Genomic DNA, 21,369 nt, shown 5'->3' with positions numbered 1-21,369 from the left:
AAGGACTAAACTATAGTTAACTTAAACGACTTTTTTAACTACATTTAATTGAATGTTCACCTCTAATTGGATTCTTGTCATCTCGTTGGATAATTGATTTTTTTTATGTGTTTATTTTTTAAGGAAAACACAACTAGTTAGATTCATCAAACTAATAATAATATAATATTACAAAATCTTTCTTAGAATTATAAATTTATAATGAGAATAATGTAAACATCGAAAAGATATCACTCAATTTCCTCATTTCAAATATTTTAACTTGTATATATAGAATTATAAAAACAATACATTTCATTAAAAATTAGTGTAAAAAAATTAACCTTTAACTAATTCAAACCTCATCTACTAAAAATATGTTTGAGTTTTTATCACAAAACTTTCTTGTTACTATTTCCTTCTGGATTAAATTTTAGAAGTTTAGATATTTAATTTGTATAATATTTTTACAAAATGTCATCTAAAAATTTAAGTAATATAAATGGAGACAGTCAATATACTTCATTTTAATTTATTTTTTATTTTCATGTTATGCTTATGCTAATTATATGAGTTTGATTCTTTATACACGCATTTTAAATTATTTTTATTATGAATTGGTTTATAATTGATAATTTGAAGTTTTAGATTAATTAACTACTTTGTAAGAATAATATTTAATTGACCTTACTGAAAAAAAATTAGCTATAACCACTGGTGGTAGCTACATAGAACTAGATAATAGATCCTATATATATATATATATATATATATATATATATATATATATATATATATATATATAGTGTACCTTGATGAACTTTAGAGATTTATTTTTAAAAAAAATTGAGAAATTTTATCTCGATTATAGTGGTGTCATAAGTATAAGTTATTTTTTATTTCCTTTAAGTTGATCTTGTCATGGTTAATAACAAATCAATATTTGATTACATGTATAATTCTTATTATTCTTGATTTATATTTTAGTTTAGATAAACATATAATTTTATATAATCCAATTAATCTAGTAAAAGAGATCAAAATAAAAACTTAATACATATACTGAGCATATATTGAATACAAATAACATTATACTTTAAACAAAAAAGATCATATCATACATATTATGACATGCAAAACCAATATGATAAATAATGTAAAACAGTGTAAGTGTGAGATATGTACTTATTAAAGATCGTAAAACTAAAGTCAAATAATAGTTTATTGTTTTCAATGAGCAATCCATTATTCTTAAGGTTTTATTGCTCATTTTTTGGTGTAAATAGAATGAACAAAGTTAGTCTCCTAGGATTTCAACAATTATATTTTTAAAAGATGCACTTTCTTTAAAATCTATGAACCAAATGAAGAAGAAGAAACTTAAAAACTCATTATGAGGGACTGTAACTTAAACTCTAGAATGAAGGGAAAGAGAGGCAAAAGAAATTGGAAAAATATCAAAGAAGAAGGTAAGATAGCAACGGTAAAGTGTTTAGAACATCTTCCCTTTAACTCCAATTTTATACTAATTTTTAGAACCAAGACTGAGGCAGAATTAATTTCGGTAATTATTAGAATTAACTTTCATTGTTTTGCTTTAATTACCTGCCATGAAAAAGAATAAAACCCTGATGATTTTTTATCTTAAAAATAAGACATTTTCCTTTGAAACTTGTTCCAAAAAAAAAGAAGTTTGTTCAGAATGAAGACGTTTATTCAGACTCTTTATTCATTGGTTAGATATATAAATGGACTTGAAAACAAAAACAATTCTTAATGAGTCCAAATCCAAAATAGGTTGGCAAAAAACAAACTCATACCTAGGACACAAGACTTGAAGTTTGGAGTATGATCCCAAGATTCAAGACCCTTGGCTCGGGGCTCGAGACCCGTGGCTTGTAGCCCGAGTCAAGTGAATAGGTGTGAGTTAAACCTAAACTATTTTTCTTTGGCTCATTTATAACCCTTCAAATTTCCACTATATAAACTACAAAACAATCTTGTGTTTTTTCCATGTGAAAGAGGATTTTGGGTTTCACAAAATATGCAAACCAAAGGTTTTTTGAAATCAATTTCTTATTCACTTATTTTCATCATGTTAATGTTCCATGTTAAATAACTCTCAACAAAGTTTTAACCTTAAAAATGAGTGGAACTCACTTTAGATTAGACTTTAAATGTGCTCATTAATCATATTTTTATAACAAATTTTCTAACAATCCCTCACATGAATAAAAATTGTCTGAGTATATTGAAAAGACTCGAAAATTTATAAAGAGATAATGATTTGGTGGATCATTACATCAAGATAGATAGCTTTTGGCTTTAAACTTTTCTTAGTTAAGTACTGTCGGATTTACTTGACTACATAGTGAGTACGATAACTTGAACTATTCAACCTTTTATGTAAATCAAGATAATAACACTCATATAGTTCTTTATCAAGAGATTTTATTTGGTTCTCATGGTTATGTCCATCTTGTCTCTAAACAACTCCCAAATTAATGAGTGCCTAATAAAATGCTATTTTTTTTTTAAATTCTCAAAAAACAGTTATATTTTTCACTCATATAGGTGATCTTTCATTAGAAGTATTATGTTTTATTCTAGTTGGTAATTCAAGATATGAAAATCACTAAAAGAATAACTAACTTTTTATCACATTGTAGCTAGCACTTGTTTTCATCATAAGAATAAGTAAGAAATAAAAATTTTCAAGTGCTACTAGGAATGTTATTTTACTTAGTTTTCTTTTTGGAACCTAGATCTTGGGATATCTAGTCAACTAGATAAAGTTATCATCATTACACTAATTCTTCTTCAAAGGATTTAAATTCATTCTCCTCGATGAATCATGCACAAGCTCTCTCGATATATCTTAGGTAAGCAAACCAACAATTTTTTTCTTTGACTTTACATAATCAATGGAAATAATCCTATTTGAGAGCAAATTTTAAAAATATTATATTTACAACATATATTTCTAAACTTACCTTTATATATACTACTTTATGTCATTTTTATTATTGACTGATTATCGCAATGAATATGAAGAACTTGCATTGGTTTTAGTAATACATTATAAGAAGGGATATAAGTTATATAGGGTTAGATAATTTTCTTATGGTTATTTGTATGTTGAGGAGAGGTTGGCGTGTCAAAAGCTATCACTCCCAAGTTAGGTTGTGTTTGTTGTTATGTTTGATATGCTAAGAAATACCCTCCTATATCAGACATATTTGTCTCAAACACCCCTACTGGAGTGTTGGTGGTTGTGAAGCTCCTTGGAATATGTCATCCAAGTGTATATGCCTATGCATTATCAAGTCTATTCTAACATAGCCTATTCTATATCTTATTCGACTAATCAGATATGGTCTGTATAGTTTGATTAACCACTATAATTTTATTATTGTGTTTTATATCTTCATCTAAAAAACCCTTATATTATTGTTAAAGAGATTTATAGGTTGGTAATAAGATGCTCTTTCAATAACACTTGTGGCTAGCTTATTGGAATTTGTTATAACTGGTTCTGACCATTGTATAATGGCATTAGATTCATAAAAAGGATACTTATATTAGTGTTAAAAAGACTTATAAGTTGATAATAAGATGCTCATTTAAGAGCAACCATGGCTAGTTGGTTGGAATTCTTTGTAGCTAGTTATGACCATAGTATGACATCATTATATCAAGTACTTGTAGTGATTGTTTGTCCAATGCAACAACAATGAGTTTACTTATTTTTTTTAGGTATAATTATTTGCTTTTAAAATAGATATTGAACCATGACCTATCAAACATAACAATATGTTGATCATTCAAATATTTTCTTAATCAATATGCTACTAGGTAATAATTTTTACTTTTTAAGGAGAAGAAACTATATAATATGAAAATTAATTTTGAGAGGAAGCAAGTAGCAATTTCATAAAATTAGGTGAAATATAGGGATCTAAGACTTCAAACCCTAAAAAATTTATCTACTCCAAGTTATATCACACAATACTAATACTAGTAAAAAAAATAATTAAAATTGTATATATAGGGCTAGTCATTGTTCACAATGACTATATGGCCATTTATATAATGGTATAGAGAATGAATACTATATAAACATGTAAATTCTAATTATATACTGATATTAGTATCATGTAAGGAGACTTTAAGAAATCATAATATATACTAAATTATTTCTTTATTGATACCAAGTGAATCATAAGTTAATCTTGTAACTTCCTATTAATTATTTTGTTAAGGACACTCGCTCTAAGTATAATTAGACTTTTTGCTTCTCCGAGCATTTTCAAACTCCTATGATTGATTGTTTTCCCTTAATTCATCATAACTCTTGGTTCCCTTATTGACCACTTCAAAACTCCTAATTGATCATAACTCTTCTAATGTGGTTAATTCCACTATATTGATCAATTTCAACTCTCTTTCCATGCTTGTTATAAACAATCATTGTTCTTATATGTTTGGTACATGGATATTTATTATTTATATAAACACTAAAGCATAAATTTTTATTGGATTGTTTTTTATCTATTTTTTTAATAGATATCTTGTAAAGTTGTTCAAAATGAATTGAAGGAAAGAAGTGTTTCTCCCCATTTTAATGGTTATCAAACTAAAAGGTTTCTTGCTATTCATTCTTCTAAACCACATATATGGTTACTCTCTCTTCCCGCCCCCCTGGGTGTTTCTCATTTGCTAGTATTAATGCAATGGTAGATCAGAAGCAGACAGGGATGTGTTTGCTAAACATGAAAATCACTTCAAGAAATGGAAGGTAGCTCTTAAAAAGCGGTAGAGCAACAGGGAGGAGTGATTTTACAAGACAAGTAATGTCCTACATCTTTGATGGTATTTTGAATAAATTGAGACTCGTACCTACAGATCATGAAAAAACACCAATAAAGCCTTACAAGCATGTTATGGAAAACAACAATGAAGACACCAATAAAGCCTTACAAGCATGTTATGGAAAACAACAATGAAGCAAGTAGCAACCCTGTCATTATGGATAATGCAATGGTAGCAAGTCTATGGGCTAACAAAAAGTTCTTCAACCATTAACCCATTGAGTCTCAAATATATTCTCAATTAGGTTTTCAATTCGTTCAAATTTTCAAAATTAAACCCTATATCCCTGCATCTGAATCTATATTACTATCTGATAACCTAAGATAGTCTTGGCAAATAATGGTTCACAGTGCTACCGATTTAACATAATCTAACACAATTTCAACTCATTCCATTGTCAGCCAAGTTAGCAAAATTAGGCTAGAAAGTGTTTTGTGAAGCCTCTTGTAATTTACTATTGCTTATTCACATTTCTCTCATTGCATCGACGCTTCAATCACCATAGATGCTCCCTTAAGGTGAAAAGGCAACTAGAAACTAGTGAAATCTATGTTTTTTTTTTCTCACGTGGGCGAGCATGGTCAAGGGTTAGGGAATCGTCATCTAGTTGTTTAGTTTAGAATTAATAGAAGACCTGAATATACTGGTCTTATCATAAATTCTAGAGTAAGGAACTGGTTGTGACTAGAGAAAGCATTAGCACTCCTAGTGCACTTTACCTGAAGTAACTTGCATTGTGTGGTCTTCATATGATTTAAAAGTTTTGATGGGTTTTAACTGATGATCGTCTATAGCTCAGGATAAAAATTTATTCTTATGAATAAATCTGATATTTCAAAATTATTATGGGATCGTATGCCCATATAAATTCTTATGGAAAATGGTCTATGTAGGTGCTCTGACAGGATTAACCTATCCTAGAAGGTGACATGGTTTTCCAACATTCGTATATTATGATGAAAAATACTTTAAATTAAAATTGAAGAATATCTAAAAATAATTTTGAAAATTTTCTTGTCAACTCCTGGTATTTAAATACCTACCTGTAGGTCTATCATTTTATACTAGGGTGTTGAACATTAATTTTCATGAATTAAAATTTTTAAGATTATTGAAATATTGACCAAATCCTTAAGAAATTTTACAAACTTGTTGTAAATTCTAAAAATAAAAATGCAAAAGAAAATCAACACAGGTATTTTCCAAAAGAATACTAATTTTTTTATAAGAATTAGGCCATATACAATAGAAAAATAATCATTTTTTATTACTATTTTTTATTTTTTTTGTAAGACCATGTTTGGCAAAAACTATTTTTTCTTCTTTAGAAAATTGCCAAAACAAGTCTAAAGATGTGCTTTCCAAACACCTCCTTAGATCAAAAATCCTTTTATAAAAAAAATCAACAAACCAAATAGAGCCTTAAATATTTGACCCGACTAGGTTGACCCAAAAATAAACAAAGAACAAAGCCAAAAACATATTAAACATAAAAAACAATAAAAACTCAATTTCTTAACAAAATGGATCAAACACAATGAAAATAAAAAGCACAAAAAACATTCAAACCCGAACTCAGCAATGTGAAACCCAATCCATACCAGATTTCAAACAAACAAAGGCATGATTTTATTCGTAAGCATATATAGATCAAGAATGAAGAATCAAAACCCATCAATTATCACTAAAGGAGTCAAGATTTGATCAAAACGAATTTCGATTCAAAACCAAAATCTTGGGATTAAAACTCTTAAAAACTTGTTAATGATGCAAATAAATCTTAGATTATTAACTAATCGAGTTGCCCGAATGGTTTACTATAAAGAAATAAACCAAAACTAATTCAAATCAAGGAGAAACACCAACTTGATCGTCAACCTAATAGCTTATTACCGTTGCAAGCAGAGCTAGGCCAGAGGGGTTGGTAGCTATGCATGAGTGAGGGGAAGAAGATGGAAAATAATAGGGGTTAGGGTTTTCTAATTTTTGTCTTTTTATTTATTTATTTTATTTTATTATATATACAAGACTATCTTTTAAAAAGAATAGGTTTTTTAATCATTATTTCAAATATAATAACAATCTTGTAAATAAATACATTTTTTTTATTTTTTTTCTAGCACTAACTTCTAAGATTATAGAATGTTATCTATCTTCAAATTTAAAATTACAAAGTAAAAAAATAATTAAACCATAAAATACTCAAAGTAATTTACCCGCGGAAACATCATCTTTTTATTTTTCATCTAAAAAGTTCCATGATATCAGAAAAGCACATCCATAACATTTAGCACTTTTTTTTTACATTAAAAATTAACTCGGAATGCCAACTTAAACATAACACGGGTACACTAGCTATATTACAACATGCTACGAGAAGTATGCTCGGGAAATATTTCATGGGAAAATCAAGAATCTCTCAATTCCCACTATGAACAGTTGGATAACTACATGACAAAACTAAAACAAGGAGAGTGAAAAGGAATAAAATGTGCAACTAATACCCAAGCAACCATGAAGATCATCCCAAGTTTCTTTTATTCTCCCGGAGAAAAATTGCTGGAGCTCAAGAGATGCCCCGCGCCAACACAAAACCTTTACATTAGATCTTTTCTGTGGTTGCATTCTTAAGAATGAGTTGAAACCAGAAAAGAATAAATACAGAAAAATATGTGAAGTTGCAAACACCTTTTTTTTTTCTCCAAGCATTGTATTTGAGATGTTCCAATCATCTTGTGTTTCTGCTCTCAGGTTTCTTTTGCTTTGCACACTCACCAAACAATGAAAATCGCCCACTTCTGCCTCGAGGTCCAACTGGGGTCGCTTTGGCCTGTTTAAGTGCAGAAATAAAACATGATCAGTGAGAGGCAAACACACTTCCACTGAACAGAATGACAAAAGGTAAATGGGATGTAGCTCAATAGGCATGCAGTCCCATTCCCTACAATACTTGACTTCCTATGTTGTCTTTTTGTTGAAGAAACAAAAGCAGGTAGACATCAGTGTACCTTTGCCTGATTAGATCTGCTGTTGTTCCAACAGAATAGCCCACTGCAACCTCCACCAGCCGAACTCGACTCATATCCCCTGAAGAACAAGGAAAGAGTATGAGAGGTGTGCAACACATCCATTTCGATCCACCACCATGTTGAGCTTTACTTGATTCACTTCTCTATGACATTATTTTCCACAGTTTAAGCAAAAAGCGACCATCCAAAAGCCATATAAACATGCAGATTATGAATGAAGAAAGACGAAATAGCAATATCATAGTACCCACTGACTTTCTAACTGCTATCTTCAACAACGTTTTAAAATGATCATTTTTTGTTAAAGCACTTAATTACCACAACAAACTCTGCTAAGCCTCCATTTCAACCAATTATGGTAGGTCAGATGAATCTCATTAATAGGTTATGGTAATCCTATTTCTTTTAAACTGAACGTTTCTTGCTTCTCCATCAACTTATCTTAGACAAAAGGATGCATAACGTCATCCAAGCATCTGCATTAGATATCTTCCACTTTCTGGTGATAATAGTTGAAACAGACAGCAGTGCCTGACAGAAACTCTTACATTTTTTCCTCATCTGAAATACCTAAACTAAGCACCAAAAGTAGATCATACACTAAAATGATTCTGTCAAGGATTTGATGATAAATTAGTCAAGTAAAAACTGTTCCTTCTGAACCCGGAATTCAATGGAGGGGAACTTACTACAATTAACCTGATAATTCATGTCTGATTTCCATCATTTTGTGTAAATTAGCCATGTTAAAACGTCATAACTTTTTAATTAATCATGTTAAAACGAACTGTGTAGGGGAAATATGAGATACAAAAATCCTATTAAAAAATGTAAAAATTCATGAACCTCCAAAGCATTATGACAGACACAGATTATTTCGATATAGAGCCCTTAAATATTGCAAGTGTTTTCCAAGAAAAAGAATCAAATAGCATTGTGGTTCTTCAGATTATTTTTTGAAATGCATGTAAAAGCTCTACAGAAACCGAGAGAGAAAATAGCCTGCATAACTTGTGAAATGCGTATGAGCTTACTGCCTAACAAAAATTTTAGGAAATCAATGTACAACAAAATTAGGTTTTGAGGACAAAAGCTTGAAAAGAATTGGTAAAAACGATATAAGTTGTGGAAAATCTAAAAGAGATCTGCAAAAGACTCACAGGCTTTCTTTGCTTCCATTGGCCACATAGCTGCTGCCATGTAACAAGCTTGGTGACATTGGATAATAATCCACCATTTTTCCTATCTGATCCTTGCGGAGCACCCTCTGATCCTGCATCTTCAATACTTTGAGTTCATGATTTAATTCATCTTCCCATTTCTGAGATGACAGTGTCGCTGAATCTATGGACTCCATTTGATTTTGTTGATAAGTGTCCTCTTGAGGCAACACCTGATTCTTCTCAGGTTTCAGATGACTCAATGATCCAGGGGTTCCTTTCTCTGCCACCTGTAACCAGGCAGTTTCTAACCTCTGCTCACGGATAATTGATTCTATTCTCTGCATCGGCATTTCCTGCTTCTCTCCAGCATTGGCATCATTAAAGCTTCCTCTGGATAATTTTGCGGACTCTTCTTGTGATTCTAAATCTGAATAACCAACTACTGCACCAGACCAATTAGCCTTCCCACCCCGTTCAATTGCCAAAGTTGCTTCTGTTTGCCTATGACCTTCTTGTAACTCAGATTGGTTTGCATAAATCAAAGAATCCAGACCATCTGACACAAGAACAATTCTAACCTCTACATTGCATCTAAGGACAATCTCGATTGAATTTGTGATACTGCTCAGAAACCTTTCAGCTCTGGCTTTAATATCTTCATCTTCAAATGCAACATAAACAGCAAGGGCTCCTGCAAGAAGAACCATAACGAACATTGTGTATAACAGCAGAAAGGGAGAGCAAGAAACATACGCGTTGACATGCAGAGAGATAAATCACTCATATATCAAGGACACATTGGAATTTAAATATCAAAACAATCCACCCGATTGTTACTTTCACCTAATGCAGAAAACATTCCATTCAGCCAATTTAAGTAACTTCTGTCTCGAGCACAGCTTAAGTAACTTTTCACTTCACTGTGTTCTTTTATTTTATCCTAACTGGTACTCAACACTTACCACCAAAAACTTGGTATAAACAGCAGTCAGATCAAGTCAAATTTGCATAACAAAGAAAAACCTAATCAAAATGAGTGAAGAACAACTTAATCCGTCCAAACAGTCAGGTAATGACATAGGGATTGTGGAGTGGTGGGCACCCAGAAGTAAATCTTCCACTGATATCTTTCTATTATATGTGCATGCAAAAACATTAATGTCAACGTAGGTTGAATACTCACAAGAACAGTTGTAACCTGGGATCTACCCAGAAACAGGGAAGGTAATAATGGAAGATGAAATAAAGGTAAAATAGACGTTGAAGCAGATCATTCTTCTGTGATTCTATTCACAGCTATATATTATAGCCCAAAATTTTATTATTATGGTGTATGATGCAAACGGTACTTTTGGTTTCTTGATTTTCTATTAGGAATACCAAATTCACTAATTCAAAGGGTAAGTTTGGAGCAAGTTGAATGGAAACTGCACCAGCTAGTATGGAACCCAGAAGTTAATGTTAAGAACTATGGACTTACTGGAAATATTGAAGAGCTATTAACAATGCAGAGAGTGTTGCGAGATTGAAGGAAGAAGAAGGTGATTCATCAGAAAGAGAGACAGAGGGAGAAAAGGAAGAAGAAATTGTTGTAACAGATTCTATAATTCATTCATTTTTGCCTTGTGTATGTCTGTTACAGAAAAACAGTACTATCCTGAAGAACTAATTCTTCATTCACTAATGTTCTCCAACGGTCACTTAATTCTTTCCAGAAGAGGTTTTCTTCTTAGTCATTGCTGCGTTTTCATGACTCCAGAATTAGACTTGTAACAAAGTAACAGCTAAAATCAGGATGAGTTGTCCACTTTACTTGACTTCTTGGAAGTTTTTTAAAAAATCAAAGGAACATATTAACAGCGTAAAAATATGTAACTGAGAAAGAATCAAAATCAAAATATCATAGAACTACACATATAATAGATGACAAGCCCATCAGAAGCTGGTGGGCATTACAGCTGATTAAAGGAGAAGAGAGGGATTCATTGGTATGGTTGTTAGGATCTCATGCTTCGTCTCAGTTCACATACAAAACGAAGGGACTAATGGGGTGAATTGCAGATATGCATAAATCAAGCTATTCAGTCAAGATTCAATTCGATTCATTGTGATTCATTGAATTTTAGGAGTCAACTCAGATGGTAAGAAAAGTCTGGAGGCTAAAAAGAGCTTTCTGATTCAAGATTCAAATCTAGATTGACAACCATGTTCATTTGGATTTGCCATGATCATGTGATTGTAAGATCCTCACATGGTTCATAGAAAACTTGAACGCACGCAGAGGGGAAACAACTCTTGCATTTACAAATTAGGCACATAACCTTATAGAATGGCCCAACAACCCTATAAGAAGTATCATTCATCAAATCAAGCTATCCAGCAGAAGGAAAAACAACTATTTTTGACCGTATAGACAACACAGTTAGAATCTCTATCCCACTGATCAAGTCCTCGAGAACCACTAGGAGCACTAAATCAAAAGGAAGGCGAAATCAAAAGGGGAAGCAGTTGTTGTATTTTCAGTTATTTCCATCCCACGGATCAAGTCCTTGAGAATCACTAGAAGCACATTTGGAGTAACGAAAGGTTGATCAGACATAGATCTCTAGATCTAAATCGAAAGGAAGGCGAAATCAAAAGGAGAGTTTTTGTATTTTCGGTTACAGTTCTTTCTTTTACCATGATTTTCAGTTACAGTTCTACCAGCAAATGATATTGGAAGAACATGGAAAAGTGTTGGACTTACCATCCACTTCAGATATGGACAGAAGCTTTCCATGGGCATGTAGAAGTTGCCTCAATGTCTGTGAGTGACACTTTTCAATACATTTATCCCATATATCATCCAACTTGTCTGAGTTTTTGTACCTAAATACCTTATTTCCAGTCATTTCATCATCCAGTGAAGCAGATAGAGCATTGCTATCCATCAATCGAGGGGGTTTGGCATTAAATTCATATTCCCCTTGGTGGCTGGAATGTCCATTTATTGCCCTGTACATGGAAGAAGGCGAACTTGATCTCCGGGGAAAATATTGAGCATCTGAGTTTGGCTTGTAAACATTGGATTCCTTGGAAACACTTGAAGGATCTTCCTCAGTTGTCCTGGAGCTCTGCCTCCTACTACTGCTTGACAGAGTGAGATCCATTGAAGGTGTGGAACCAAGCTGTAGAAGAGTTGCTGTGAACCATGTTGAGCGGTCGCTTGAGATCCTTAGCTGTTTCTCAGCCTCTGAAAGAAGCCTCAAAGCATGCTTTAGTCTCTCCAGTTCTGCTTCAGTCACTAAAAAAACAGTCGAAGCATCCATCAAGATTAACAACATTCTGACAAAAAACTATGCAAATGTGCAAAACATATATAATCTTCTTTATACTATATAATAAATTTGTGAACAGATGCACCAAGGTCATACCAGTCGAATCCAGAGGTTAACATTCAAATAAATGAACTAGTAACCTAGAAAAAAGGCCATTAAATCAGGAATAAAAATCACGTACTACCTTATTAAAGCTGAGCTAAATCTAATCTCATTAACTGACTCTGCACCAAGTTTACAAGTCTCTGCATAATTCTTATATGCATATGGATGAGCTCTAAGGCCACTCTATAAAAGCAAGGGAGTGCTACTCACAATTCTGTGTACCAATGAGTGAATCACCATGCTTGGCATAAACAACATTGTATGTCCCAGCAATAATATCCATAATGAGGCTGGCCAGTTGAGACATCAAAACCATTGGATCAATGCCAGAGTCCATCAAATCCCTGGCCCTTTTCACTGTTTCAGCAGTCTCTGAAGACATTGCTAATTCCAAAAGTTCCAGTAATTTCTCATCTGAAACATCCCCCACCTGAAAAGATTGAAAGTACATATTGAGTCCAAGTGATTCAAGCACTCATTACACAGAGAGTCACAAGTATTGTCCAGTAGTTATATGATACTTGTTAATGATTCACCTGTTAGTCTTCTCCTAGCAAGATTTGAAATGATTTAAGGGAACCAATGGAAGCAGAAAATGTTAAAGAACAGATTGGTAGACAGAACTCACCAATTCATTTACAAGAGAAGTAGTTATCTTCTTCCCAAGCAAACTCAACTGGTCTAACATTGTTTCTGCATCTCGAAGTGAACCATCAGCATTCAAAGCAATCAAATCCAGGGCATTCAATTCAACATCAAGATTCTCCTCGTTAGAAATTTTCCTCAACCTTGCTACAATATCTCGATCTTTAATTTTGCTGAAGAGGTACTTCTGACACCGTGATTGTACAGTACGAGGTACATTGTCAGGATCGGTTGTTACAAATATGAACACAACTCGCTGTGGTGGTTCTTCAAGAAATTTGAGAAATGCCAGCCACGTCTTAGAGGGCAACAAGTGACATTCATCAATAAGAAAAACCTTGTAACGTGAAGAGCCCAATGGAGGCCCACGCGAAATTTTCTTCAGAAGATATCTAACTTTATCAATTCCCTTCTTGTCGGTGCCATCAACTTCCCATAGATCCCTGGTCTTCCCAGAACTGGAATCATTGCATTCTCTGCAGCACCCACAAGGTTTTATTTCTTCAGGAGACATGCAGTTTAAAGCAGAGGCAAAAATCCTAGCTGCTGATGTTTTACCAGTGCCTCGTGGACCTTGGAAAAGATAAACCCGAGCTATTCTTCCCCTAGAAATAGCATTGATAAGTGATTGAACAACAATGTTTTGCCCAATCAGTTCACTGAAGAAAGCTGGCTTGTATTTCTGGCTTAAACTTCTGATATTTTGAACCGTGCCTTCATCTTCTCCGTCTCCATTTAAAGCCACGATCTCCAGCCCGTCTTGATTCCTGCAACTGGACCACCTCCTACCATCCAATCTGCACAATGCCTCCAAATCAAGTTCCCCGTAGTTTGTAGAAAGCTCATCATCGCTATGACCAGTACCTATCGATGACCCTCCTATGCCATCACCACTGTCCGCAAGCAAAGGGAGAAATGCTTGTCCAGTTCTTGAACCAATTCTGCGCTTATTAGAAAGTGAACATGAGCGTAGGCGTCTATGATACATTGACTGACTACCACACAACATGCTACTTCCTTTTCTTCTTAAAGTATCTGAAAGGGAAGGGGAGCAACAACTACTCCCACATACACCTCTGTATCTTGGTGTCCGTTTGGACCAATAGCAAGGAATCCCACATCCATGGCGACCAGGTAAATCCAAGTGATCACCATCCTCGTCATCCCCGTCATTCATTGAGGTTGTGGTGGCGTCCCAAGATCCAACTGTGCTCGGGTTGCGATTACGGTACTTGTTACAAGAACTAGTTGACAATGCAGGTGTGCTGTGACAATAAGAAGAGTCCTCTTTTCGACTAGTTCTCAGAAATTTAGAAGGAGAATGTGACCAGTTCTTATGCTTAAGTTTTAGTAACAATGGCGATGCCCCAGAAATCTTTCTTAAATCCTCTGAATTACTATATTCTTCAGTATCATCAGATTGTTCAACAATAGCATCCCTTCCTAAACCTAAACTCAAACCAATTGAAGGATGGCCCTTAAGTAATCGCCTCAAGTTCATCTCTTTTTCTTGATATCTAGACAGAACATCCAGATGAGTATTAGTTTTCTTACCCTTTTTCTTGACGCCCATTGCTCTTCTCATGGATGGCGACACGAGATTTGCGTCTCTACGTCTGAAAATCATTGCAGCAGACCTTGTCTCACCCAAATACGTGTCACTCTTCGAATCCCCGACGTTTCTTGCATCACTCAGGCTATCATCAAGGCTCTCTTGAACTGAACAAGACTCACAGTTATCATCAGCATCATTCCTTGGCAATGCGCTCTTCTCACTGGAATATTTCTGCGACTTCCAGTTGTAAAGGAACACTTTTTTGTCGCTCCCATTATTATTGAGCACACTCTTGAAATGGGAACCCAAATGGGCGCTGCTATTTTTACTATGACTAGCAGTAGTACCACCATTTTGGATTGCATTCTCATTCTCAAAATGTTTCCAAGCAGAAGCAGAAGTAGAAGCTGCTGCTGCTGCTGCAGATCTAGCTGACTTCCATGAAGAAGTTGTACCTGGATCTCTCAAAACTCTGGCTGCCTTTCTGATTTGAGTGAGCTCCTTCTTTAAGTGAAGTCTGCTTGGATCAGAAAATCTCATTTCTGACATTTGTTTTTCTTGATTTTCAAAATTATTTGAGCAACGAAACAGGCACTCACACTGTCTAACTAACAAGAACCACTCTTGAGGATCAAGAAAAACAAAGAATTTGAATTTGAATTAGACCCACATTCCCATTTCTTGAATAATGCACCCCACATCAATCATTTGGTTTTAGAAAGAGTAGTGAAAATGGAGAAAGAAAGAGTGCTTCTTCTTCCTTCCTTTCTTTCTTTTTGGTGGGAGTGATAATTCCAGATCTGACAAAGAGTTTGTCTTTGATCACTTACTTGCACTATGATGATTCAGAAGAGTGGGGCTAAGCAATGAAATGAAAAATGAATTATCTCAGTAGTTGTGAATGTGATCGTATTTTACTCTCACTCTCTTTTTTACTCTCACTCCCTCTTGCTCTCGCCATGGTTCTCTCTTTCTCTCAGTAGGGTTTGCTTCAGCTAGCGCCCCAGATGAATTCTTTCTTGAAAGTTGAATTTGAATCTTTTGTGTCTCTCTTCTTCTGTCGCTTTGTTTGTGATGGAGAGATTTCTTGGGCAAAGTACATGAGATGTGATGAGCACAGAAATAGAAAGAAAGTAAAATGCGTATCAATGGAAAGCTATGGTAGTATTTTTCTAAAAACATTTTAAATATATTAAAATAATATTTTTTATTTTTAATATTACATTAAAACAATTTAAAATTATAAAAAAAAATTAAAAATACCTTTTTAAACATGAAAAGAAACACGCCCCTGAGTTCAAGCCTCAATTCTCTCTTTTTTTTCCCTTTTTTCTTTTATTACTTTGTCTCTTTCATTGCTAATTCCATTGGATCATGTTTTTCTTTTTATTAAAAACTCACATATTTTTTAAGAGATTGAGAAATATTAAAATAGTTTTTTTCAGTTTTTTAATATAAAAATAAAAACATTGTTTAATTCATCTAATATTTATGTTTTATTTCCGCGTAGCTGTTTATTAAAGAATTCAAACCTTATTTTATTTTTGGTTTGCACTGCTGAATTTCTACACATTCCAACCTTCTCTTTATGGTAGTAGTACATTTACAAGTAAATGAAAATACGATGAAAATCATTCTGGATTTTATTTTTTATTTTTTTATCAAATGATTGTTCTTACAAGATCTCAAAAACCAAGCATTAAGAATCATAGGACGAGGTTTTTTTGCTTTTTTTATTATTTTTGAATTATAATCTCTTTAATAATCCATTGTCTCTTTCAGAATAATAACATTTTTTATTATTTTTGAATTATAATCTCTTTAATAATCCATTGTCTCTTTCAGAATAATAACAATGCCCCTTTTTTCCAACTCCAAAAGTAGTAAAGTGCTACTTTGGTAGAAATATATTTGATGCAAGGAAGGATATACACAGGACAAAGCATTGCATTACGTAGCGCATCAAATAAATTTTTAAATTATATTTTATTTGAACATATATTAAAATAATATTTTTTATTTTTAAAATTTATTTTTAACATTAACACATTAAAATGATTCAAAACACCCAAAACATATTTAAAGCAAAAAAAATTAAAGATTTTTAAAATCACAATTAAATCACAAAAACAACACACAACCTTAATACCATCACAACTTTCACTTAACTTTCACTTAACCTTACAACCATCTAATGCATTTGTACTAGCTATCTTCAAATATGTTAGGATTCGACATTTATTTATACATGTATTATGATGCATGGCATCAAAATAATATTTTTTAGATTTTTTTTATACCAAAACATCAAGATTATAAAAACACCTAAAAAGCATTAAATTAATGCTTTTTCAGATAAAAAAACAATTTAAAAAGCATATATATATATATATATATATATATATATATATATATATATGTCTTCTTTTATTATATGTGTGCATAACATATAAAATTTGGTGGTGAATAAGGGGTCTTTAAGACTAGATGTCTACATTGTGAACAATGACACCGTTTGACATTGCGTTTGTAACTGGGTTTCATCAAAATTTAAAAAAAAAATTTTGTTAAAATTGAGTGCGGTTTGTATTTTTTGGATCGTTTTGATGTGCTGATATCAAAAATAATTTTTTAAAAATAAAAAAATATCATTGACATGTATTTTGACACGAAAAGCTATTTGAAAAGCACCCGCAACCACACTGTCAAACACGCTTAGTGGCCAGAAATAACAGTATAGAAGTTGAAAATTGCAATATAAATAAATGCTCACCAACCAGTGGTGCAATTGAAACATTTTTTGTAGATAGGGATCAAACAAGAAATTGCGCAATAGTTGGAGGACTTGAATGCAGTTTTCCCTAAAAATAAAAACAAAATCATGGGCTGAAAGTACGAGCAGCAAGATCAATTATTATGTTGAGTCAACGCGATTTCAACACAAATCTCGTAATTAATATCAATTAATACCAATCAAATCAATATAGTTAGGCCGCAAATCACTCCTGTCCTAATGTTGAGTTCAATAAAAAGCATTCCCACTCTTCTTTTTTTTTTTTTATCATGATTGGCCTAAGCTGTAACCTATGCTAACATATGTACTTGCTCTATTATTTTGTCTAAACTTGACCTGGTAAGATGATGTAATTGCCCTGCCGGTGGAATAATTACAATTTAAGAGAAGGTTTATCTGTGTCGTCCTAGAATAATAATTTAAAATAATTATAATTTTATAGGATTTTTGGAGATTATTTTTCTTAGAATAGTTGTAAAATTTTAAAATTTTATTTTGTTTCCTAATTAAAAGTGACGGTGGAATAATTATAAGTACAATAAAAGATTTGATCATGTAAGACTAGAATAATAGTTTAAAATAATTATAATTTTTTGTTTGATTATTGTATCTTGTTCAAATTTTTATAAGATTTTTCGAGGTTATTTTTTTTAGAGTAGTTATGAAATTTTAAATTTTTATTTTTTTTTCTAATTGAGAGTGGTGATTTTCATTGATATTTTTGGATTTCATGTTTCTTTTCTTTGTAAATTTATATTTATATTTTGTTTTTTAATTGAGGTAGAGTTTCTAGTCTATTTAAAACTTTATAAACCTTCTAAAAATAAGGATGGGAGGATTGTTATTCTAGAAAAAAAAAACCCGCGAGCTTGGGTTCATATCTACAACCCCTTTTACTTGTTAAAATCCATGTGTTTTTTTTTCTTTATTATTTTCTTTACTTTCCGCCTGTTATATTAGAAGAGTTACGGGGTGTAAGAAAAAAATATTTTAATTCAATCTAGACAAGATTCAATAATATTAATAATACAATATATATATATATATATATATATTATAATATACATAATGGATACATGATTGTCATGTATCAGGTAAATATGTTATGACAAGTTAATGCTACTGGTTTAAATCATGTTAGAGAATTATTGTATATTTTCTATGATTAATTTAACAATATATAAGTAACATAGTAATTATTTAATCTTAAGATGGATAATCCATTTGTTTTAATTCAAGGGCTTTATAATTTTTTAGGAATGGAGATGTAAAGAATCTAATAGAAAAGTCCCACTTTTCTAGAAAATTGGAAGTGGTTTGATATTAAAGCAATCAAATATATGTATTAATTTGAGTAAGGATAATTTCTAGAAAGTATATAACCTAGTTTTATGTTATATGAACAAACATAGGGAGTTTGAGTATAATGAAAACAACTTAAAAAAAACAACTTAAATTAAATTATTAAAATCAATAGAAAGAACAAACTTTAATCTAAGTTAACATCTATTATTGGATCTTTGACAACTAATCATTGATGCAAGTATATATCAATTAACACTTTGAATATGCACCATTAAAACTATTTTCCCATCTCTCTTTAATTGCAGTTAATCAGAAAACAAACAATCTAATTAACTTTATTTACTAAACAAATCAAGAGAAACACTAAAAATCTAATCTAGTAGTAGTCTTAAGAATTAGAGAGATTGATGAAACTAAACAATACAAGCACAAGTAGTTACATTTAATTTAGTAGAGCATTATTCCTAAGATCTAATGGTTTCTAATGCAACATATCAAACCTTAGTTGCTTCACAAATTAGAGAAATCAAACAATTACAGATTTGATATCTAATATAGCATTATATTGCAACGAATAATAAACTATAAGGTCTCTTGATAATTCAATGAGATAATCATGAAAACAGAAACCGAAGATTATTCAAACTCAAAGCATAAAATTAATCAATGAAAACAAGTTAGATCTTATAGTTTTATTGATTTCAAAGCTTTCATTTCCTTCAACCAATTAGAAATCTAACTACACATGACCATGATGAAATCTCGAAGGAGAAAAACAAAAATAAAAAAGAGGGAAGATGTAAGATAAAGGTCCCCTCTGACACCCCCCCCATCTCACATGCTTTTTTCCTTCTTGGAGCTTACAAAATCTTCTAAAAATACAATAATACCCATAAAATCTGAATAATTTAGATAATAAAATAGAATCCTAATATAACTAGGAAAGTAATGTTTTCAGCTGGGATTCATGTACCAAATCTAGAGGCTTCCAAAAATAAACCACATCGTATTAGATTTGCAAACCATAGAGTATTCCAGCACATTAGTAGTACAAGTGTAGCGATTTTATGTCCAATTTAGACCTCGATACATATTGCTCAAAACTCCAAACATGCGAGTTGGAGACGTTTTTCTTATGGTTCTATAACATTTTAAATCATCTCAATTGAAGATTAGATAAGAGAGTTATGATCATATTACAAAACAATGTCGAAACTGTCTAAAATTGCCCAATTAACTTTGTTTTACCCTTAACACCTTTATTTGTATCCTAAATCAAAATATAAAATAATGAACACATTTAGACACCAAACAAGTATAAAATAATAATTATTAAAAGAGAAAAATATGATATTTTGCATTCTCATCACATTGTCTATTGTAAATTTTTCTTTTACATTGGTGTAAGCCCACCTAGCCTTTTCTTGTTTAGGCAACGCGCGTGGGACTGACTTTAAGACCTATAAAATTATTTGTTTAATTTTAAAATAAATCTTTATTTAAACAAATAATTTCAATACTATTTAAAAGAATCATTTGATTATAGCATGCTTTTAAAAGAGATTAGAACTTTCATACTTGTATTTGCAATAACTTTTTGAACAATGATATATGACCCGACTTCCGAGAATTACATAGTTTTTTATTATTGTTGTTTTATATGTTTTTCATGAATTAATTATTCTTTGATTTTTTTATTAGCCACGTACAAATTATAAAGTTATTGTTTTTCTATTTTTATTTGAAATTTGCTTTTTATATTATGATAAGTTTTTACATAAAAAAAATTAATAAATAAATGGAAGTTTTGACTTCATAAATATTTTTTTTCACTCCTTAATTTAAATTAATTGGATTCTTGCAAACATTTTTTTATCTTAGATTTTTATTAAAAAAGACAACGTTTGTTAAAAAAAAAAAGATATTTGTTTTTTTCAAAACAAAGAAATACATATATAATGAATAGATATTTTGACTTAAAAAATACATTTTGTTTTTTCAAAATTTAAATTTTTTAAAAATTTATAAATTTTTATTTTAATTATCATGTAATTAAATAAAAAATAGTTTTGCGATATTGCATAGGAATGTATAGTTATATACGATAAGTAATACAAAGGAAATGTCATTGCCGTCTATAAACAAATGCCAAATCACGGGCACCCTTTGCTTTCTATTTGGTGTACGGCTTGCCAAGTCAGAGGACGGCCGTACGGTCAGGTTATTGTTTCCCCTTACATTTGCATTTTGCGCTGCCTATTATTACCGTGCATCCATAGTATAAAAAAAGAAATTATATTTTTATTCTTAATTTCTTGTTCTTGCATATTTAATCTATGTAATTTCAGATATTTACATTTAAATTCAAAAAATTTATTTTTATTATATTTTGTAAGCTGAGAGATGAGATAAAGTCATTAAAAAAAAATGGAAGAGAGGGAAAAATTTTAATCTAACCATATTTAAGAAAAAAAACACTATTCAATATAGATTTTTAAATCTCTAGTAAGTGGAAAAATTTATATCGGAGTTTAAAAATATTTTTTGATAGGATTTTTTTTTTAATTTATAGACTTATTAAAGGGTATTTTGAATTGTATGTGAG

The 21,369-nt window shown here is 31.5% G+C and overlaps 1 protein-coding gene across 1 annotated transcript; it reads right to left on the bottom strand.

Moving 5' to 3' along the window:
- Positions 1 to 7,246: 7,246 nt before the first annotated feature.
- On the bottom strand, positions 7,247 to 15,798 carry LOC133701886 (protein STICHEL-like). Its single transcript, XM_062126054.1, has 6 exons — positions 13,094 to 15,798; positions 12,676 to 12,895; positions 11,790 to 12,326; positions 9,041 to 9,734; positions 7,860 to 7,938; positions 7,247 to 7,681 (listed from the first exon to the last, which is right to left on the bottom strand). Exons 1-6 carry the CDS (start codon positions 15,212 to 15,214, stop codon positions 7,580 to 7,582), a joined length of 3,753 nt encoding a protein of 1,250 aa, XP_061982038.1. The 5' UTR covers positions 15,215 to 15,798; the 3' UTR covers positions 7,247 to 7,579.
- Positions 15,799 to 21,369: the final 5,571 nt, after the last annotated feature.

The sequence above is a fragment of the Populus nigra genome, chromosome 8 (genome assembly GCF_951802175.1).
Source record: "Populus nigra chromosome 8, ddPopNigr1.1, whole genome shotgun sequence".
In the NCBI taxonomy this organism is placed as follows: domain Eukaryota; kingdom Viridiplantae; phylum Streptophyta; class Magnoliopsida; order Malpighiales; family Salicaceae; genus Populus; species Populus nigra.
The sequence above is the reverse complement of the archived record's forward strand: the minus strand, read 5'-3'. Positions and strand labels throughout refer to the sequence as shown.